The 17,825-nt window shown below is 49.9% G+C and overlaps 3 protein-coding genes across 3 annotated transcripts; all 3 read right to left on the bottom strand.

Moving 5' to 3' along the window:
- Positions 1-914: 914 nt before the first annotated feature.
- LOC129136750 (proline-rich protein 20E) lies at positions 915-3,558 on the bottom strand. The gene is made up of 2 exons (XM_054665025.2): positions 3,494-3,558; positions 915-2,475 (listed from the first exon to the last, which is right to left on the bottom strand). Exons 1-2 carry the CDS (start codon positions 3,543-3,545, stop codon positions 1,862-1,864), a joined length of 666 nt encoding a protein of 221 aa, XP_054521000.1. The 5' UTR covers positions 3,546-3,558; the 3' UTR covers positions 915-1,861.
- Positions 3,559-7,467: 3,909 nt separating this feature from the next.
- Positions 7,468-10,111, bottom strand: LOC129136747 (proline-rich protein 20E). Its single transcript, XM_054665022.2, has 2 exons — positions 10,047-10,111; positions 7,468-9,028 (listed from the first exon to the last, which is right to left on the bottom strand). The coding sequence occupies exons 1-2, from the start codon at positions 10,096-10,098 to the stop codon at positions 8,415-8,417; spliced, it is 666 nt and encodes a 221-aa protein (XP_054520997.1). The 5' UTR covers positions 10,099-10,111; the 3' UTR covers positions 7,468-8,414.
- Positions 10,112-14,962: 4,851 nt separating this feature from the next.
- On the bottom strand, positions 14,963-16,646 carry LOC129136746 (proline-rich protein 20E). The gene is made up of 2 exons (XM_054665021.2): positions 16,595-16,646; positions 14,963-15,576 (listed from the first exon to the last, which is right to left on the bottom strand). The coding sequence occupies exons 1-2, from the start codon at positions 16,644-16,646 to the stop codon at positions 14,963-14,965; spliced, it is 666 nt and encodes a 221-aa protein (XP_054520996.1).
- Between the last annotated feature and the right edge of the window lie 1,179 nt (positions 16,647-17,825).

Genomic DNA, 17,825 nt, shown 5'->3' with positions numbered 1-17,825 from the left:
ATCGCTTCCATCCCGGGGATGGAGTTCTCAGTGAGCCGAAGCCACCGCGCTCCAGCGTGGGTGAAAGAGTGAGAGTCTGTTTCAAAATAAATAAATAAATAAATAAATGAATAAATAAACCCGGAGGAATTACCAAGGGGTCTTGGTGCCTGCCTGCAGTCTGAGCTACTTGGCAACCTGATGTTGGAGGATCACCTGAGCTGAGGAGGTGCAGGCTGCAGTGAGCTGTGATTGCACCACTGCACTCCAGCCTGGATGACTGAATGAGACCCTGTCTTACTCCACGTACACATGTTTAGTGAAGCATTCTGGTGGTAGAAGTGTCCTGGAAGTAGCGTATCAGCAGACCGCCACCTGCGGAATGTAAAACCTGTGCCTCTTTCCAGACAGATATACAGCAGGAAGAGAGTGGCACATGTGCGTGGGATGACTGCAAGGGGGCTTTCTGGCTTATGGATGACAGACCCCAATGGCAAGCCAAGAAGCAGCTCCCACTGCACAGTGCTCATTGTGATCCATGCCATGCTTCAATACGAAGTCGCCTGTTCCTAGTTTGGAGACGCACGGACTCCACAGAGGCTCTGCTCCTGACCACACCTGTGTTGCCTGCCTGGACCTTATAGTCACTTCAGCAGGACCCCTGGCACATGGCACGCCAGGTGTTTGTAAAAGCGAGCCACAAACGATGCTCTTAATGTGTACGTTTGTTGGTGTAGACTTGTGTGACTATGGGGAGAGATGCGATATGAATGGAGAACAGAGACTGGAGCCATTTTTCTACCTTCCTTTCTGCTTTTAGTAAACACATTTTATATTTGCGATTTGTGAAAGTTTAGTGAAAGAACTGTTGTATAAAATAAGTCCGAAGAGAAAGGTTTATTTAGAAGGATTGAATACACAAGAGAAAAATCTTTGATGTAAAAAGTTATCTGCATTTTATTTGGACGTTTACAAAGGAGTGAAAACCAGCCAATAAGAGGCTACTTAATAAAATACAAAATACAAAAATTCATAATACAACATTTATCAAACTCTGAAAAGATGGGAACTAACTCAACTTAAACATCTATGAGAAACTTACAGCAAACATCTTGGTTAATGGTGAAACATTTATAATATTCCCATTAAAGCCAGGAGGAAGCCAAGGACACTGCCGTCAAATTACTGATTCCTCATTTAGCGGTTCCAGTGAGTCATGCACTCTCCTTGTTTCCGTTAACCTCCCCCCCCCCACCCCGACACCTTTTGTCTGATTCATCAAATGTCCTTTGATCCACTTTTTCCTCAATCTGTTTGAAATTGTACCTTCTATTCCAATTCATTTAGTGGTTCCCAAAGGGTACCCACGTTGAGACTTAAAAATGTGTCAGTCTAGAGTTTTATCGCTCTTATATTCAGCCAGTCTATCGTCTCCAGGCACTAGACAAGAACTTTAGTAACTTCTAGCTCCTTCTGAATTTTCGCATGCCCCACATGTCTATATGAGTGTCTTCTGGAATTTTAATTCTAGGTCATCAATCCTTTTTCCAGAATCGTACTCCTCTGGACTTAAGAATACAGTTTCCTAATTTCCATGCTTACGGATCCTTGTTGCATCCCACTTCCTCCCGGTTGTCCGGTTTGGCTCTTTCTTGGCTGAAACACGTGACGTGTACTTTCACTGTACATGACAGTTCCATTCCAATCGCCTTGTACACAAAGGGGGTTTGGCAGCTTGCATATTGCAAGTTGCGTACTCTAAGTTCAGGGGAAGCTCAGGCTTCAGGTCCAGTCCGGGGAGGAGTGGAGCAGAAGTGGGGCTGGGGGGAACGTCCAGGTGGAAGAAAGGGAGGCTGGGAACAACGTGGGTGGCGGATAGTGGTCAATATGCAATGTCGGTGAGGAACACTGGGACCCCTTGCACATAGGTGCCGTGGGGGGTTTGAATGACTTGTAAAACAGCTGAGTCACCCAGAGCCCTAAACCCGATGCAGGGATAGAGGGTCAACGCGGGTTGCCAGTCAACAGCCTGAGGCCCAGGAGCAGTGGGCGGCTCCTGAAACCCCAGCTCAGGTTGCGCCACGTCGGGGCCAGGGCCTTCCTGCACAGTTCCAGGCAGAGGACCTGTTTCAGAAAGAGAGAAGGCTGCGGTCTCCGTGATTTCCGGTTCCCCCTGGTGGCCTGGCTCTCCATGGTGGTCCAGTGGGATGTGCACGTCCGGTCCCATCACGCCTTCTGCCCCCTGTCTCTGGCCAGCGTCCCCGCGGGGCCCAGCCCTTCTGCCACGGCCTCGCCCTGGCCGCCGGCTTCCTCCCCGGCGCCGGCCTCTCTCTGCAGGACGGGGTGACTCTGGGCGAGCTGGGGGCTGCCATCTGAAGGGTTTCACGTAAGCGATGGGTTTTGCGGGTTGGGCTGGCTGTGCGGGCCCATCTGCTTCCACGGAGTCTTCAGGGTCCGCAACACAGCAGCCTGGCTCTGGAGGAGGCCCACCTGAGGCTAAAAGAGAAGCAGAGCGTGAGCAGAGAGAGATAGAAGGAATTTTACCCATCAAGCAGTTATAGGATACTTTTAAAAATAAATACTCAGAGAAAAGAGGGATTTTTGAAGTTAAAATTGTCAGAGAAGAAACAAAACTCTCCATGGAAATTGGAGAATGAAGTTGAGAAGATCTCCCACAGAACAAAGCAAAAACCTAAAATGATGGAAAGAAGGAGGAAATATAAGAGAATTAGAGGTATGTTGTGGCTGAGACATTTCACCACAAAATTTCAGAGTGCTGAGGAAAAAGAGAAGATTCTAAAAGATTGTAGGGAGCGGGAGACAGAGAAAGGAAAAGTCACATGGAAAGGGCTAGGATTCCACATGTCTCAAAAATCAGACATCTCAAAAGCAGCAGTTCAGTCTAGAACATAACAGAAAATGTCTTCGAAATTTCAAGGGAAATGAATTTCCCACCTAAAGTGTCCTGTCCAACCAAAGTTTCACTAAAGAATCTGGGAGGGGAGAAGGAAGATGTTTCAGACCAGCAAGATGTTAAAGAATTTGCTTTCAGTGGATGCTTTATTGTTATGCATCTGTCAAACTAGACAAGATTAAAAGATTTAGGACACTCAGCGTAGGAAGGGAAATGTTTTGGAGAACAACGTGGCAACAGCCGTAAAATTCCAACTCCTCCGGGAAAGAACAAGGTGGAAGTACCGGTTTATCATAGATCAAGACGTAGCGTGAGGACTCGCTCTGCTACGGAGAAACAGTAATACAAAACGAAACAGAAGGAAACAGCGACAACAACAGCAAATCTCAGATTTGGGAAATGGGATTACAGTTCGAAAGAGGGAAGGGAATTTGCCAGAGGATGTGGAACCTGGGAGCTGACTTCCAACAACCAGCCCAGGTTGAGGCAGGCTAGGAGAAGGTGAAACAGAGAATGCTCGATTGAGTTTGAATTCAAACAATTGGGGAAGAACTGGGGAACAAACGAAATCAAAAAGAGAGTGGCAGGCGTTTGATGTACCTTGATTAGGGGCCATGGAGCGAAGTCGCTTCGAAGGCCTTGGTTCCTCCATGAGCAATCGGCGGGAGGGGCTGGGGAGAAAAACAAGAGAGCAAGAACGGATTTAGGAAGACAGAGGTGACAAGGCAGGGGGATGGCCGTGGCCTTTCTAGGGGAATGAGGATTCTGTCCCCAGCTGCACCCACCCAAGATCTGTCCACCCCTCCGGGACTCCCAGACACACACCTGATCTTCTCACAGCTGGCTCCGGAGATCTGAAAATTAGGAGACTCTTCGACGAAGAGAGGCCCGAGGAGTCGGAGGTGTCCACAGGTTCACCGCTGTAGCTCTGAGGTAGTCCACCCGCAGCCAGGGAGTCTGGAGGGAGCACGCAGCAGGTTCTGGCTCCGAGCCCAGCAGAAAGCCGACTGCTGGAGGCCGAGCGCGGTCCCTCTTATATGGCAGCAAGGCAGTGGCGTAAGGGACAGGCGTCGTCAGAGGGGGGCCGGCTGGGGCGGGCCTGGCTGGGCTTGCGAGGCGCATTGGGCCAGTCCCCTGCCAGTCAAATGGGGCCCTTCTGAGATGCCGCCATTTCTAGACGCCCGTGGTTGATTGATTAATCTAATCATCGAGGGACAAAATGCATAATGGCCTTTGAGTGTCAGCACAATGGGGTGTGGTGCCCGGAAAGCGGCTGATAGGAAGATGCGATTAGCTTAGATCTGAGCACGGTGAAGGAAAGCATCCAAAGGGGGGATATCTGGGCTGAAATCCGGAACATAAAATTTGAAATTAGTCAACCTGAACCGGGTTGGGAGAGGCAGGGAGAAAGGAAAGGGAGTGAAGAGGGTGTGCTGAGGCCCGGACTGGAAGGGAGCCCGGCACATTCTGGGAATGGACCGGAGGCCAAGTCCAGGCCCAGAGGTGGTGCGAGGTGGAGGCAGGGTCCGCGCAGGAGCTGGTCTTGTTCCAAGGCAGCGGAAAACCGTGGAACGGTGTCCGGCAGCGGGTTAACATTTCAGAAACGACCAGCCTGGCTGTGAAGGAGCGCCAACCCAGGGTCCGCAGAATTAAGTCAGGAGAGGCAAGAAGGCTATTGCAGCCCTCGGGGTTGGGCGCAGGGTGCTGTTAGACTGAGACTGAGGGAGGTAGAGGAGGAGAAAGTTCCCTGGTGGGAGAGAAATTTCCCAGAGAAAGCCAGACCCAGTGTGGACAGCCCTTGAGGAAGAGACTGCGGCCTTGGTAGCCCGCCCGTTCATTCAGGCAGAGGTGGACCGAGAACCTGCTCTGAATGGGAAGTTGCGGAGCTTGGCTTGCGCACATCTGCCTGAAGGGGCTTTTGAACTGCCAAGTGAGGATGTCGAGTGGCCTTTTGTAAAAAGAGTCGAGCTCAGCGCGATGGCGACGGGGCTGGAGATGCGTGTGAGACCCACACCACTGGCTTTTATTGCTGTGGCTGCACACACGGGTGGAGGAAGACAGCGGGAAACACAGCAGGACACTGGAGGGGAATCCGGCAGTGGGTTATTTGGTTGGTTTGCATCCTTGTTTTTTTTTTTTTTTTTACAGAGACGGGTTGTCGCTCTGTAGCCCAGGCTGGAGTGCAGCGGTGCCATCTCGGCTCGCTGCGGCTACTTGGGGGGCTGAGATAGGAGAATCAGTTCAGGTGATTCTCCTGTCTCGGCCTCCGGAGTAGCTGGACTACAGGTGAGCGCCACCACATCGGGACAATTTTCGGATTTTTTGGAGAGACGAGGTTTCGCTATGTGCCCAGGCTTGTTTGGAAGACCTGAGCTCAAGCCGTCCTTCCCGCTCCACCTCCCGAGTAGCTGGGACCCCAGGCGCAAGCCACCATGCCGGGCCAATTATTTTTTTGGGTTGTATATGTTGTTGAAGTGAGGTTTTGCTATGTTTTCACCTCACATACCTTTTCTGTCCCAAGACCCCATCCAGGGTACCACCTTACAATTCGTCACGGTTCCCCTTGGCTGCGACGGTTTCTCACACTTGCCTTGTTTTTGATGAACTTGACACTTGGAATACTGATCACATATATTGTGGGATGTCCCCTCCTGAAGTTCGTGTGATGTATTCCTTGTGATCTGACTGGAATTATATGTTTTTGTAAGGAAGATTGCAGCGGGAAAGCGCCATTCCCATCCCATCCTGTCTAGAGTACACACCATCAAGCCGGCTTATCACTGCTGCTATTAGTCCTGGTCACCTGGCTGGGGCAGTGTTGATTAGGTTTCTCCACCATAAAGTGATTTTCCCACCTCTTTCTCTACTGTACTTTTTGGAAGTCGCTACCTGTGGCCTATACTTAAATAAAAGGGAAGTTTTGCTTTATCTCCGTGCAGGGGAATAGCTACCGAAATTCTGTGGAGTTCTCCTGTGTGGAGGATTTTCCCATTCTCCCCCACATGGTTGTTTATTTAGTCACTTATTTATATCCGTATGGACTTATGGACACCTATTGTATGCTTTGGTTTACACTCCAGTACTTCAGGGGATGAATTATTTAATAATTGAACTAATTATTTTGTCAGATATTTTACTCAACTATTTAATTATTAATTATTTAGTTAATTACTTTGTTACTGAATGTCGCCAGCTTTGGCCACCGGGAGCTCCTTTAGTTGGCTTCCGTGTCCCTTTGTCAACCTCCCATCGCTGTGGCTTTTGGTTTTGTTTGGTTTTGGGCGGCTCCTTTCTCCCTGGCACCACAGGATGCTCCATGCTTATTTGCATATTCTCATCCTTATTGGGATTTCGTGCGCTCACTGACCAAACCCATAGATTCTTCTGTGAAGTTTCTCTTCAAAACGTTTATCTTTCTTATTGGGATAACTTCTCTCTCTCTCTTTTCCATTTTGAGACAAAGTTTTGCTCCCGTCACCCAGGCTAGAGTGCAATAGCATGATCTCGGATCACTGCAATGGCGCAATCTGGGCTCACTGCAACCTCCACCTCCTGGGTTCAAAGGATTCTCCCGCCTCAGCCTCCTGAGCAGCTGGGACTACAGTGGCCCACCACCATGCCTGGCTAATTTTTCTATTTTTATGAGGGCGAGACATGAGAATCGCTTCCATCCCGGGGATGGAGTTCTCAGTGAGCCGAAGCCACCGCGCTCCAGCGTGGGTGAAAGAGTGAGAGTCTGTTTCAAAATAAATAAATAAATAAATAAATGAATAAATAAACCCGGAGGAATTACCAAGGGGTCTTGGTGCCTGCCTGCAGTCTGAGCTACTTGGCAACCTGATGTTGGAGGATCACCTGAGCTGAGGAGGTGCGGGCTGCAGTGAGCTGTGATTGCACCACTGCACTCCAGCCTGGATGACTGAATGAGACCCTGTCTTACTCCACGTACACATGTTTAGTGAAGCATTCTGGTGGTAGAAGTGTCCTGGAAGTAGCGTATCAGCAGACCGCCACCTGCGGAATGTAAAACCTGTGCCTCTTTCCAGACAGATATACAGCAGGAAGAGAGTGGCACATGTGCGTGGGATGACTGCAAGGGGGCTTTCTGGCTTATGGATGACAGACCCCAATGGCAAGCCAAGAAGCAGCTCCCACTGCACAGTGCTCATTGTGATCCATGCCATGCTTCAATACGAAGTCGCCTGTTCCTAGTTTGGAGACGCACGGACTCCACAGAGGCTCTGCTCCTGACCACACCTGTGTTGCCTGCCTGGACCTTATAGTCACTTCAGCAGGACCCCTGGCACATGGCACGCCAGGTGTTTGTAAAAGCGAGCCACAAACGATGCTCTTAATGTGTACGTTTGTTGGTGTAGACTTGTGTGACTATGGGGAGAGATGCGATATGAATGGAGAACAGAGACTGGAGCCATTTTTCTACCTTCCTTTCTGCTTTTAGTAAACACATTTTATATTTGCGATTTGTGAAAGTTTAGTGAAAGAACTGTTGTATAAAATAAGTCCGAAGAGAAAGGTTTATTTAGAAGGATTGAATACACAAGAGAAAAATCTTTGATGTAAAAAGTTATCTGCATTTTATTTGGACGTTTACAAAGGAGTGAAAACCAGCCAATAAGAGGCTACTTAATAAAATACAAAATACAAAAATTCATAATACAACATTTATCAAACTCTGAAAAGATGGGAACTAACTCAACTTAAACATCTATGAGAAACTTACAGCAAACATCTTGGTTAATGGTGAAACATTTATAATATTCCCATTAAAGCCAGGAGGAAGCCAAGGACACTGCCGTCAAATTACTGATTCCTCATTTAGCGGTTCCAGTGAGTCATGCACTCTCCTTGTTTCCGTTAACCTCCCCCCCCCCACCCCGACACCTTTTGTCTGATTCATCAAATGTCCTTTGATCCACTTTTTCCTCAATCTGTTTGAAATTGTACCTTCTATTCCAATTCATTTAGTGGTTCCCAAAGGGTACCCACGTTGAGACTTAAAAATGTGTCAGTCTAGAGTTTTATCGCTCTTATATTCAGCCAGTCTATCGTCTCCAGGCACTAGACAAGAACTTTAGTAACTTCTAGCTCCTTCTGAATTTTCGCATGCCCCACATGTCTATATGAGTGTCTTCTGGAATTTTAATTCTAGGTCATCAATCCTTTTTCCAGAATCGTACTCCTCTGGACTTAAGAATACAGTTTCCTAATTTCCATGCTTACGGATCCTTGTTGCATCCCACTTCCTCCCGGTTGTCCGGTTTGGCTCTTTCTTGGCTGAAACACGTGACGTGTACTTTCACTGTACATGACAGTTCCATTCCAATCGCCTTGTACACAAAGGGGGTTTGGCAGCTTGCATATTGCAAGTTGCGTACTCTAAGTTCAGGGGAAGCTCAGGCTTCAGGTCCAGTCCGGGGAGGAGTGGAGCAGAAGTGGGGCTGGGGGGAACGTCCAGGTGGAAGAAAGGGAGGCTGGGAACAACGTGGGTGGCGGATAGTGGTCAATATGCAATGTCGGTGAGGAACACTGGGACCCCTTGCACATAGGTGCCGTGGGGGGTTTGAATGACTTGTAAAACAGCTGAGTCACCCAGAGCCCTAAACCCGATGCAGGGATAGAGGGTCAACGCGGGTTGCCAGTCAACAGCCTGAGGCCCAGGAGCAGTGGGCGGCTCCTGAAACCCCAGCTCAGGTTGCGCCACGTCGGGGCCAGGGCCTTCCTGCACAGTTCCAGGCAGAGGACCTGTTTCAGAAAGAGAGAAGGCTGCGGTCTCCGTGATTTCCGGTTCCCCCTGGTGGCCTGGCTCTCCATGGTGGTCCAGTGGGATGTGCACGTCCGGTCCCATCACGCCTTCTGCCCCCTGTCTCTGGCCAGCGTCCCCGCGGGGCCCAGCCCTTCTGCCACGGCCTCGCCCTGGCCGCCGGCTTCCTCCCCGGCGCCGGCCTCTCTCTGCAGGACGGGGTGACTCTGGGCGAGCTGGGGGCTGCCATCTGAAGGGTTTCACGTAAGCGATGGGTTTTGCGGGTTGGGCTGGCTGTGCGGGCCCATCTGCTTCCACGGAGTCTTCAGGGTCCGCAACACAGCAGCCTGGCTCTGGAGGAGGCCCACCTGAGGCTAAAAGAGAAGCAGAGCGTGAGCAGAGAGAGATAGAAGGAATTTTACCCATCAAGCAGTTATAGGATACTTTTAAAAATAAATACTCAGAGAAAAGAGGGATTTTTGAAGTTAAAATTGTCAGAGAAGAAACAAAACTCTCCATGGAAATTGGAGAATGAAGTTGAGAAGATCTCCCACAGAACAAAGCAAAAACCTAAAATGATGGAAAGAAGGAGGAAATATAAGAGAATTAGAGGTATGTTGTGGCTGAGACATTTCACCACAAAATTTCAGAGTGCTGAGGAAAAAGAGAAGATTCTAAAAGATTGTAGGGAGCGGGAGACAGAGAAAGGAAAAGTCACATGGAAAGGGCTAGGATTCCACATGTCTCAAAAATCAGACATCTCAAAAGCAGCAGTTCAGTCTAGAACATAACAGAAAATGTCTTCGAAATTTCAAGGGAAATGAATTTCCCACCTAAAGTGTCCTGTCCAACCAAAGTTTCACTAAAGAATCTGGGAGGGGAGAATGAAGATGTTTCAGACCAGCAAGATGTTAAAGAATTTGCTTTCAGTGGATGCTTTATTGTTATGCATCTGTCAAACTAGACAAGATTAAAAGATTTAGGACACTCAGCGTAGGAAGGGAAATGTTTTGGAGAACAACGTGGCAACAGCCGTAAAATTCCAACTCCTCCGGGAAAGAACAAGGTGGAAGTACCGGTTTATCATAGATCAAGACGTAGCGTGAGGACTCGCTCTGCTACGGAGAAACAGTAATACAAAACGAAACAGAAGGAAACAGCGACAACAACAGCAAATCTCAGATTTGGGAAATGGGATTACAGTTCGAAAGAGGGAAGGGAATTTGCCAGAGGATGTGGAACCTGGGAGCTGACTTCCAACAACCAGCCCAGGTTGAGGCAGGCTAGGAGAAGGTGAAACAGAGAATGCTCGATTGAGTTTGAATTCAAACAATTGGGGAAGAACTGGGGAACAAACGAAATCAAAAAGAGAGTGGCAGGCGTTTGATGTACCTTGATTAGGGGCCATGGAGCGAAGTCGCTTCGAAGGCCTTGGTTCCTCCATGAGCAATCGGCGGGAGGGGCTGGGGAGAAAAACAAGAGAGCAAGAACGGATTTAGGAAGACAGAGGTGACAAGGCAGGGGGATGGCCGTGGCCTTTCTAGGGGAATGAGGATTCTGTCCCCAGCTGCACCCACCCAAGATCTGTCCACCCCTCCGGGACTCCCAGACACACACCTGATCTTCTCACAGCTGGCTCCGGAGATCTGAAAATTAGGAGACTCTTCGACGAAGAGAGGCCCGAGGAGTCGGAGGTGTCCACAGGTTCACCGCTGTAGCTCTGAGGTAGTCCACCCGCAGCCAGGGAGTCTGGAGGGAGCACGCAGCAGGTTCTGGCTCCGAGCCCAGCAGAAAGCCGACTGCTGGAGGCCGAGCGCGGTCCCTCTTATATGGCAGCAAGGCAGTGGCGTAAGGGACAGGCGTCGTCAGAGGGGGGCCGGCTGGGGCGGGCCTGGCTGGGCTTGCGAGGCGCATTGGGCCAGTCCCCTGCCAGTCAAATGGGGCCCTTCTGAGATGCCGCCATTTCTAGACGCCCGTGGTTGATTGATTAATCTAATCATCGAGGGACAAAATGCATAATGGCCTTTGAGTGTCAGCACAATGGGGTGTGGTGCCCGGAAAGCGGCTGATAGGAAGATGCGATTAGCTTAGATCTGAGCACGGTGAAGGAAAGCATCCAAAGGGGGGATATCTGGGCTGAAATCCGGAACATAAAATTTGAAATTAGTCAACCTGAACCGGGTTGGGAGAGGCAGGGAGAAAGGAAAGGGAGTGAAGAGGGTGTGCTGAGGCCCGGACTGGAAGGGAGCCCGGCACATTCTGGGAATGGACCGGAGGCCAAGTCCAGGCCCAGAGGTGGTGCGAGGTGGAGGCAGGGTCCGCGCAGGAGCTGGTCTTGTTCCAAGGCAGCGGAAAACCGTGGAACGGTGTCCGGCAGCGGGTTAACATTTCAGAAACGACCAGCCTGGCTGTGAAGGAGCGCCAACCCAGGGTCCGCAGAATTAAGTCAGGAGAGGCAAGAAGGCTATTGCAGCCCTCGGGGTTGGGCGCAGGGTGCTGTTAGACTGAGACTGAGGGAGGTAGAGGAGGAGAAAGTTCCCTGGTGGGAGAGAAATTTCCCAGAGAAAGCCAGACCCAGTGTGGACAGCCCTTGAGGAAGAGACTGCGGCCTTGGTAGCCCGCCCGTTCATTCAGGCAGAGGTGGACCGAGAACCTGCTCTGAATGGGAAGTTGCGGAGCTTGGCTTGCGCACATCTGCCTGAAGGGGCTTTTGAACTGCCAAGTGAGGATGTCGAGTGGCCTTTTGTAAAAAGAGTCGAGCTCAGCGCGATGGCGACGGGGCTGGAGATGCGTGTGAGACCCACACCACTGGCTTTTATTGCTGTGGCTGCACACACGGGTGGAGGAAGACAGCGGGAAACACAGCAGGACACTGGAGGGGAATCCGGCAGTGGGTTATTTGGTTGGTTTGCATCCTTGTTGTTTTTTTTTTACAGAGACGGGTTGTCGCTCTGTAGCCCAGGCTGGAGTGCAGCGGTGCCATCTCGGCTCGCTGCGGCTACTTGGGGGGCTGAGATAGGAGAATCAGTTCAAGTGATTCTCCTGTCTCGGCCTCCGGAGTAGCTGGACTACAGGTGAGCGCCACCACATCGGGACAATTTTCGGATTTTTTGGAGAGACGAGGTTTCGCTATGTGCCCAGGCTTGTTTGGAAGGCCTGAGCTCAAGCCGTCCTTCCCGCTCCACCTCCCGAGTAGCTGGGACCCCAGGCGCAAGCCACCATGCCGGGCCAATTATTTTTTTGGGTTGTATATGTTGTTGAAGTGAGGTTTTGCTATGTTTTCACCTCACATACCTTTTCTGTCCCAAGACCCCATCCAGGGTACCACCTTACAATTCGTCACGGTTCCCCTTGGCTGCGACGGTTTCTCACACTTGCCTTGTTTTTGATGACCTTGACACTTGGAATACTGATCAGATATATTGTGGGATGTCCCCTCCTGAAGTTCGTGTGATGTATTCCTTGTGATCTGACTGGAATTATATGTTTTTGTAAGGAAGATTGCAGCGGGAAAGCGCCATTCCCATCCCATCCTGTCTAGAGTACACACCATCAAGCCGGCTTATCACTGCTGCTATTAGTCCTGGTCACCTGGCTGGGGCAGTGTTGATTAGGTTTCTCCACCATAAAGTGATTTTCCCACCTCTTTCTCTACTGTACTTTTTGGAAGTCGCTACCTGTGGCCTATACTTAAATAAAAGGGAAGTTTTGCTTTATCTCCTTGCGGGGGAATAGCTACCGAAATTCTGTGGAGTTCTCCTGTGTGGAGGATTTTCCCATTCTCCCCCACATGGTTGTTTATTTAGTCACTTATTTATATCCGTATGGACTTATGGACACCTATTGTATGCTTTGGTTTACACTCCAATACTTCAGGGGATGAATTATTTAATAATTGCACTAATTATTTTGTCAAATATTTTACTCAACTATTTAATTATTAATTATTTAGTTAATTACTTTGTTACTGAATGTCGCCAGCTTTGGCCACCGGGAGCTCCTTTAGTTGGTTTCCGTGTCCCTTTGTCAACCTCCCATCGCTGTGGCTTTTGGTTTTGTTTGGTTTTGGGCGGCTCCTTTCTCCCTGGCACCACAGGATGCTCCATGCTTATTTGCATATTCTCATCCTGATTGGGATTTCGTGTGCTCACTGACCAAACCCATAGATTCTTCTGTGAAGTTTCTCTTCAAAACGTTTATCTTTCTTATTGGGATAACTTCTCTCTCTCTTTTTTCCATTTTGAGACCAAGTTTTGCTCCCGTCACCCAGGCTGGAGTGCAATAGCATGATCTCGGATCACTGCAATGGCGCAATCTGGGCTCACTGCAACCTCCGCCTCCTGGGTTCAAAGGATTCTCCCGCCTCAGCCTCCTGAGCAGCTGGGACTACAGTGGCCCACCACCGTGCCTGGCTAATTTTTCTATTTTTATGAGGGCGAGACATGAGAATCGCTTCAATCCCGGGACTGGAGTTCTCAGTGAGCCGAAGCCACCGCGCTCCAGCATGGGTGAAAGAGTGAGAGTCTGTTTCAAAATAAATAAATAAATAAATGAATGAATAAATAAACCCGGAGGAATTACCAAGGGGTCTTGGTGCCTGCCTGCAGTCTGAGCTACTTGGCAACCTGATGTTGGAGGATCACCTGAGCTGAGGAGGTGCGGGCTGCAGTGAGCTGTGATTGCACCACTGCACTCCAGCCTGGATGACTGAATGAGACCCTGTCTTACTCCACGTACACATGTTTAGTGAAGCATTCTGGTGGTAGAAATGTCCTGGAAGTAGCGTATCAGCAGACCGCCACCTGCGTAATGTAAAACCTGTGCCTCTTTCCAGACAGATATACAGCAGGAAGAGAGTGGCACATGTGCGTGGGATGACTGCAAGGGGGCTTTCTGGCTTATGGATGACAGACCCCACTGGCAAGCCAAGAAGCAGCTCCCACTGCACAGTGCTCATTGTGATCCATGCCATGCTTCAATACGAAGTCGCCTGTTCCTAGTTTGGAGACGCACGGACTCCACAGAGGCTCTGCTCCTGACCACACCTGTGTTGCCTGCCTGGACCTTATAGTCACTTCAGCAGGACCCCTGGCACATGGCACGCCAGGTGTTTGTAAAAGCGAGCCACAAACGATGCTCTTAATGTGTACGTTTGTTGGTGTAGACTTGTGTGACTATGGGGAGAGATGCGATATGAATGGAGAACAGAGACTGGAGCCATTTTTCTACCTTCCTTTCTGCTTTTAGTAAACACATTTTATATTTGCGATTTGTGAAAGTTTAGTGAAAGAACTGTTGTATAAAATAAGTCCGAAGAGAAAGGTTTATTTAGAAGGATTGAATACACAAGAGAAAAATCTTTGATGTAAAAAGTTATCTGCATTTTATTTGGACGTTTACAAAGGAGTGAAAACCAGCCAATAAGAGGCTACTTAATAAAATACAAAATACAAAAATTCATAATACAACATTTATCAAACTCTGAAAAGATGGGAACTAACTCAACTTAAACATCTATGAGAAACTTACAGCAAACATCTTGGTTAATGGTGAAACATTTAAAATATTCCCATTAAAGCCAGGAGGAAGCCAAGGACACTGCCGTCAAATTACTGATTCCTCATTTAGCGGTTCCAGTGAGTCATGCACTCTCCTTGTTTCCGTTAACCTCCCCCCCACCACCCCGACACCTTTTGTCTGATTCATCAAATGTCCTTTGATCCACTTTTTCCTCAATCTGTTTGAAATTGTACCTTCTATTCCAATTCATTCAGTGGTTCCAAAGGGTACCCACGTTGAGACTTAAAAATGTGTCAGTCTAGAGTTTTATCGCTCTTATATTCAGCCAGTCTATCGTCTCCAGGCACTAGACAAGAACTTTAGTAACTTCTAGCTCCTTCTGAATTTTCGCATGCCCCACATGTCTATATGAGTGTCTTCTGGAATTTTAATTCTAGGTCATCAATCCTTTTTCCAGAATCGTACTCCTCTGGACTTAAGAATACAGTTTCCTAATTTCCATGCTTACGGATCCTTGTTGCATCCCACTTCCTCCCGGTTGTCCGGTTTGGCTCTTTCTTGGCTGAAACACGTGACGTGTACTTTCACTGTACATGACAGTTCCATTCCAATCGCCTTGTACACAAAGGGGGTTTGGCAGCTTGCATATTGCAAGTTGCGTACTCTAAGTTCAGGGGAAGCTCAGGCTTCAGGTCCAGTCGGGGGAGGAGTGGAGCAGAAGTGGGGCTGGGGGGAACGTCCAGGTGGAAGAAAGGGAGGCTGGGAACAACGTGGGTGGCGGATAGTGGTCAATATGCAATGTCGGTGAGGAACACTGGGACCCCTTGCACATAGGTGCCGTGGGGGGTTTGAATGACTTGTAAAACAGCTGAGTCCCCCAGAGCCCTAAACCCGATGCAGGGATAGAGGGTCAACGCGGGTTGCCAGTCAACAGCCTGAGGCCCAGGAGCAGTGGGCGGCTCCTGAAACCCCAGCTCAGGTTGCGCCACGTCGGGGCCAGGGCCTTCCTGCACAGTTCCAGGCAGAGGACCTGTTTCAGAAAGAGAGAAGGCTGCGGTCTCCGTGATTTCCGGTTCCCCCTGGTGGCCTGGCTCTCCATGGTGGTCCAGTGGGATGTGCACGTCCGGTCCCATCACGCCTTCTGCCCCCTGTCTCTGGCCAGCGTCCCCGCGGGGCCCAGCCCTTCTGCCACGGCCTCGCCCTGGCCGCCGGCTTCCTCCCCGGCGCCGGCCTCTCTCTGCAGGACGGGGTGACTCTGGGCGAGCTGGGGGCTGCCATCTGAAGGGTTTCACGTAAGCGATGGGTTTTGCGGGTTGGGCTGGCTGTGCGGGCCCATCTGCTTCCACGGAGTCTTCAGGGTCCGCAACACAGCAGCCTGGCTCTGGAGGAGGCCCACCTGAGGCTAAAAGAGAAGCAGAGCGTGAGCAGAGAGAGATAGAAGGAATTTTACCCATCAAGCAGTTATAGGATACTTTTAAAAATAAATACTCAGAGAAAAGAGGGATTTTTGAAGTTAAAATTGTCAGAGAAGAAACAAAACTCTCCATGGAAATTGGAGAATGAAGTTGAGAAGATCTCCCACAGAACAAAGCAAAAACCTAAAATGATGGAAAGAAGGAGGAAATATAAGAGAATTAGAGGTATGTTGTGGCTGAGACATTTCACCACAAAATTTCAGAGTGCTGAGGAAAAAGAGAAGATTCTAAAAGATTGTAGGGAGCGGGAGACAGAGAAAGGAAAAGTCACATGGAAAGGGCTAGGATTCCACATGTCTCAAAAATCAGACATCTCAAAAGCAGCAGTTCAGTCTAGAACATAACAGAAAATGTCTTCGAAATTTCAAGGGAAATGAATTTCCCACCTAAAGTGTCCTGTCCAACCAAAGTTTCACTAAAGAATCTGGGAGGGGAGAATGAAGATGTTTCAGACCAGCAAGATGTTAAAGAATTTGCTTTCAGTGGATGCTTTATTGTTATGCATCTGTCAAACTAGACAAGATTAAAAGATTTAGGACACTCAGCGTAGGAAGGGAAATGTTTTGGAGAACAACGTGGCAACAGCCGTAAAATTCCAACTCCTCCGGGAAAGAACAAGGTGGAAGTACCGGTTTATCATAGATCAAGACGTAGCGTGAGGACTCGCTCTGCTACGGAGAAACAGTAATACAAAACGAAACAGAAGGAAACAGCGACAACAACAGCAAATCTCAGATTTGGGAAATGGGATTACAGTTCGAAAGAGGGAAGGGAATTTGCCAGAGGATGTGGAACCTGGGAGCTGACTTCCAACAACCAGCCCAGGTTGAGGCAGGCTAGGAGAAGGTGAAACAGAGAATGCTCGATTGAGTTTGAATTCAAACAATTGGGGAAGAACTGGGGAACAAACGAAATCAAAAAGAGAGTGGCAGGCGTTTGATGTACCTTGATTAGGGGCCATGGAGCGAAGTCGCTTCGAAGGCCTTGGTTCCTCCATGAGCAATCGGCGGGAGGGGCTGGGGAGAAAAACAAGAGAGCAAGAACGGATTTAGGAAGACAGAGGTGACAAGGCAGGGGGATGGCCGTGGCCTTTCTAGGGGAATGAGGATTCTGTCCCCAGCTGCACCCACCCAAGATCTGTCCACCCCTCCGGGACTCCCAGACACACACCTGATCTTCCCACAGCTGGCTCCGGAGATCTGAAAATTAGGAGACTCTTCGACGAAGAGAGGCCCGAGGAGTCGGAGGTGTCCACAGGTTCACCGCTGTAGCTCTGAGGTAGTCCACCGGCAGCCAGGGAGTCTGGAGGGAGCACGCAGCAGGTTCTGGCTCCGAGCCCAGCAGAAAGCCGACTGCTGGAGGCCGAGCGCGGTCCCTCTTATATGGCAGCAAGGCAGTCGCGTAAGGGACAGGCGTCGTCAGAGGGGGGCCGGCTGGGGCGGGCCTGGCTGGGCTTGCGAGGCGCATTGGGCCAGTCCCCTGCCAGTCAAATGGGGCCCTTCTGAGATGCCGCCATTTCTAGACGCCCGTGGTTGATTGATTAATCTAATCATCGAGGGACAAAATGCATAATGGCCTTTGAGTGTCAGCACAATGGGGTGTGGTGCCCGGAAAGCGGCTGATAGGAAGATGCGATTAGCTTAGATCTGAGCACGGTGAAGGAAAGCATCCAAAGGGGGGATATCTGGGCTGAAATCCGGAACATAAAATTTGAAATTAGTCAACCTGAACCGGGTTGGGAGAGGCAGGGAGAAAGGAAAGGGAGTGAAGAGGGTGTGCTGAGGCCCGGACTGGAAGGGAGCCCGGCACATTCTGGGAATGGACCGGAGGCCAAGTCCAGGCCCAGAGGTGGTGCGAGGTGGAGGCAGGGTCCGCGCAGGAGCTGGTCTTGTTCCAAGGCAGCGGAAAACCGTGGAACGGTGTCCGGCAGCGGGTTAACATTTCAGAAACGACCAGCCTGGCTGTGAAGGAGCGCCAACCCAGGGTCCGCAGAATTAAGTCAGGAGAGGCAAGAAGGCTATTGCAGCCCTCGGGGTTGGGCGCAGGGTGCTGTTAGACTGAGACTGAGGGAGGTAGAGGAGGAGAAAGTTCCCTGGTGGGAGAGAAATTTCCCAGAGAAAGCCAGACCCAGTGTGGACAGCCCTTGAGGAAGAGACTGCGGCCTTGGTAGCCCGCC

This window comes from Pan troglodytes, chromosome 14 (genome assembly GCF_028858775.2).
Source record: "Pan troglodytes isolate AG18354 chromosome 14, NHGRI_mPanTro3-v2.0_pri, whole genome shotgun sequence".
In the NCBI taxonomy this organism is placed as follows: Eukaryota; Metazoa; Chordata; class Mammalia; order Primates; family Hominidae; genus Pan; species Pan troglodytes.
Note: the sequence above shows the minus strand (reverse complement) of the source record. Positions and strands in the feature narration are given on the sequence as shown.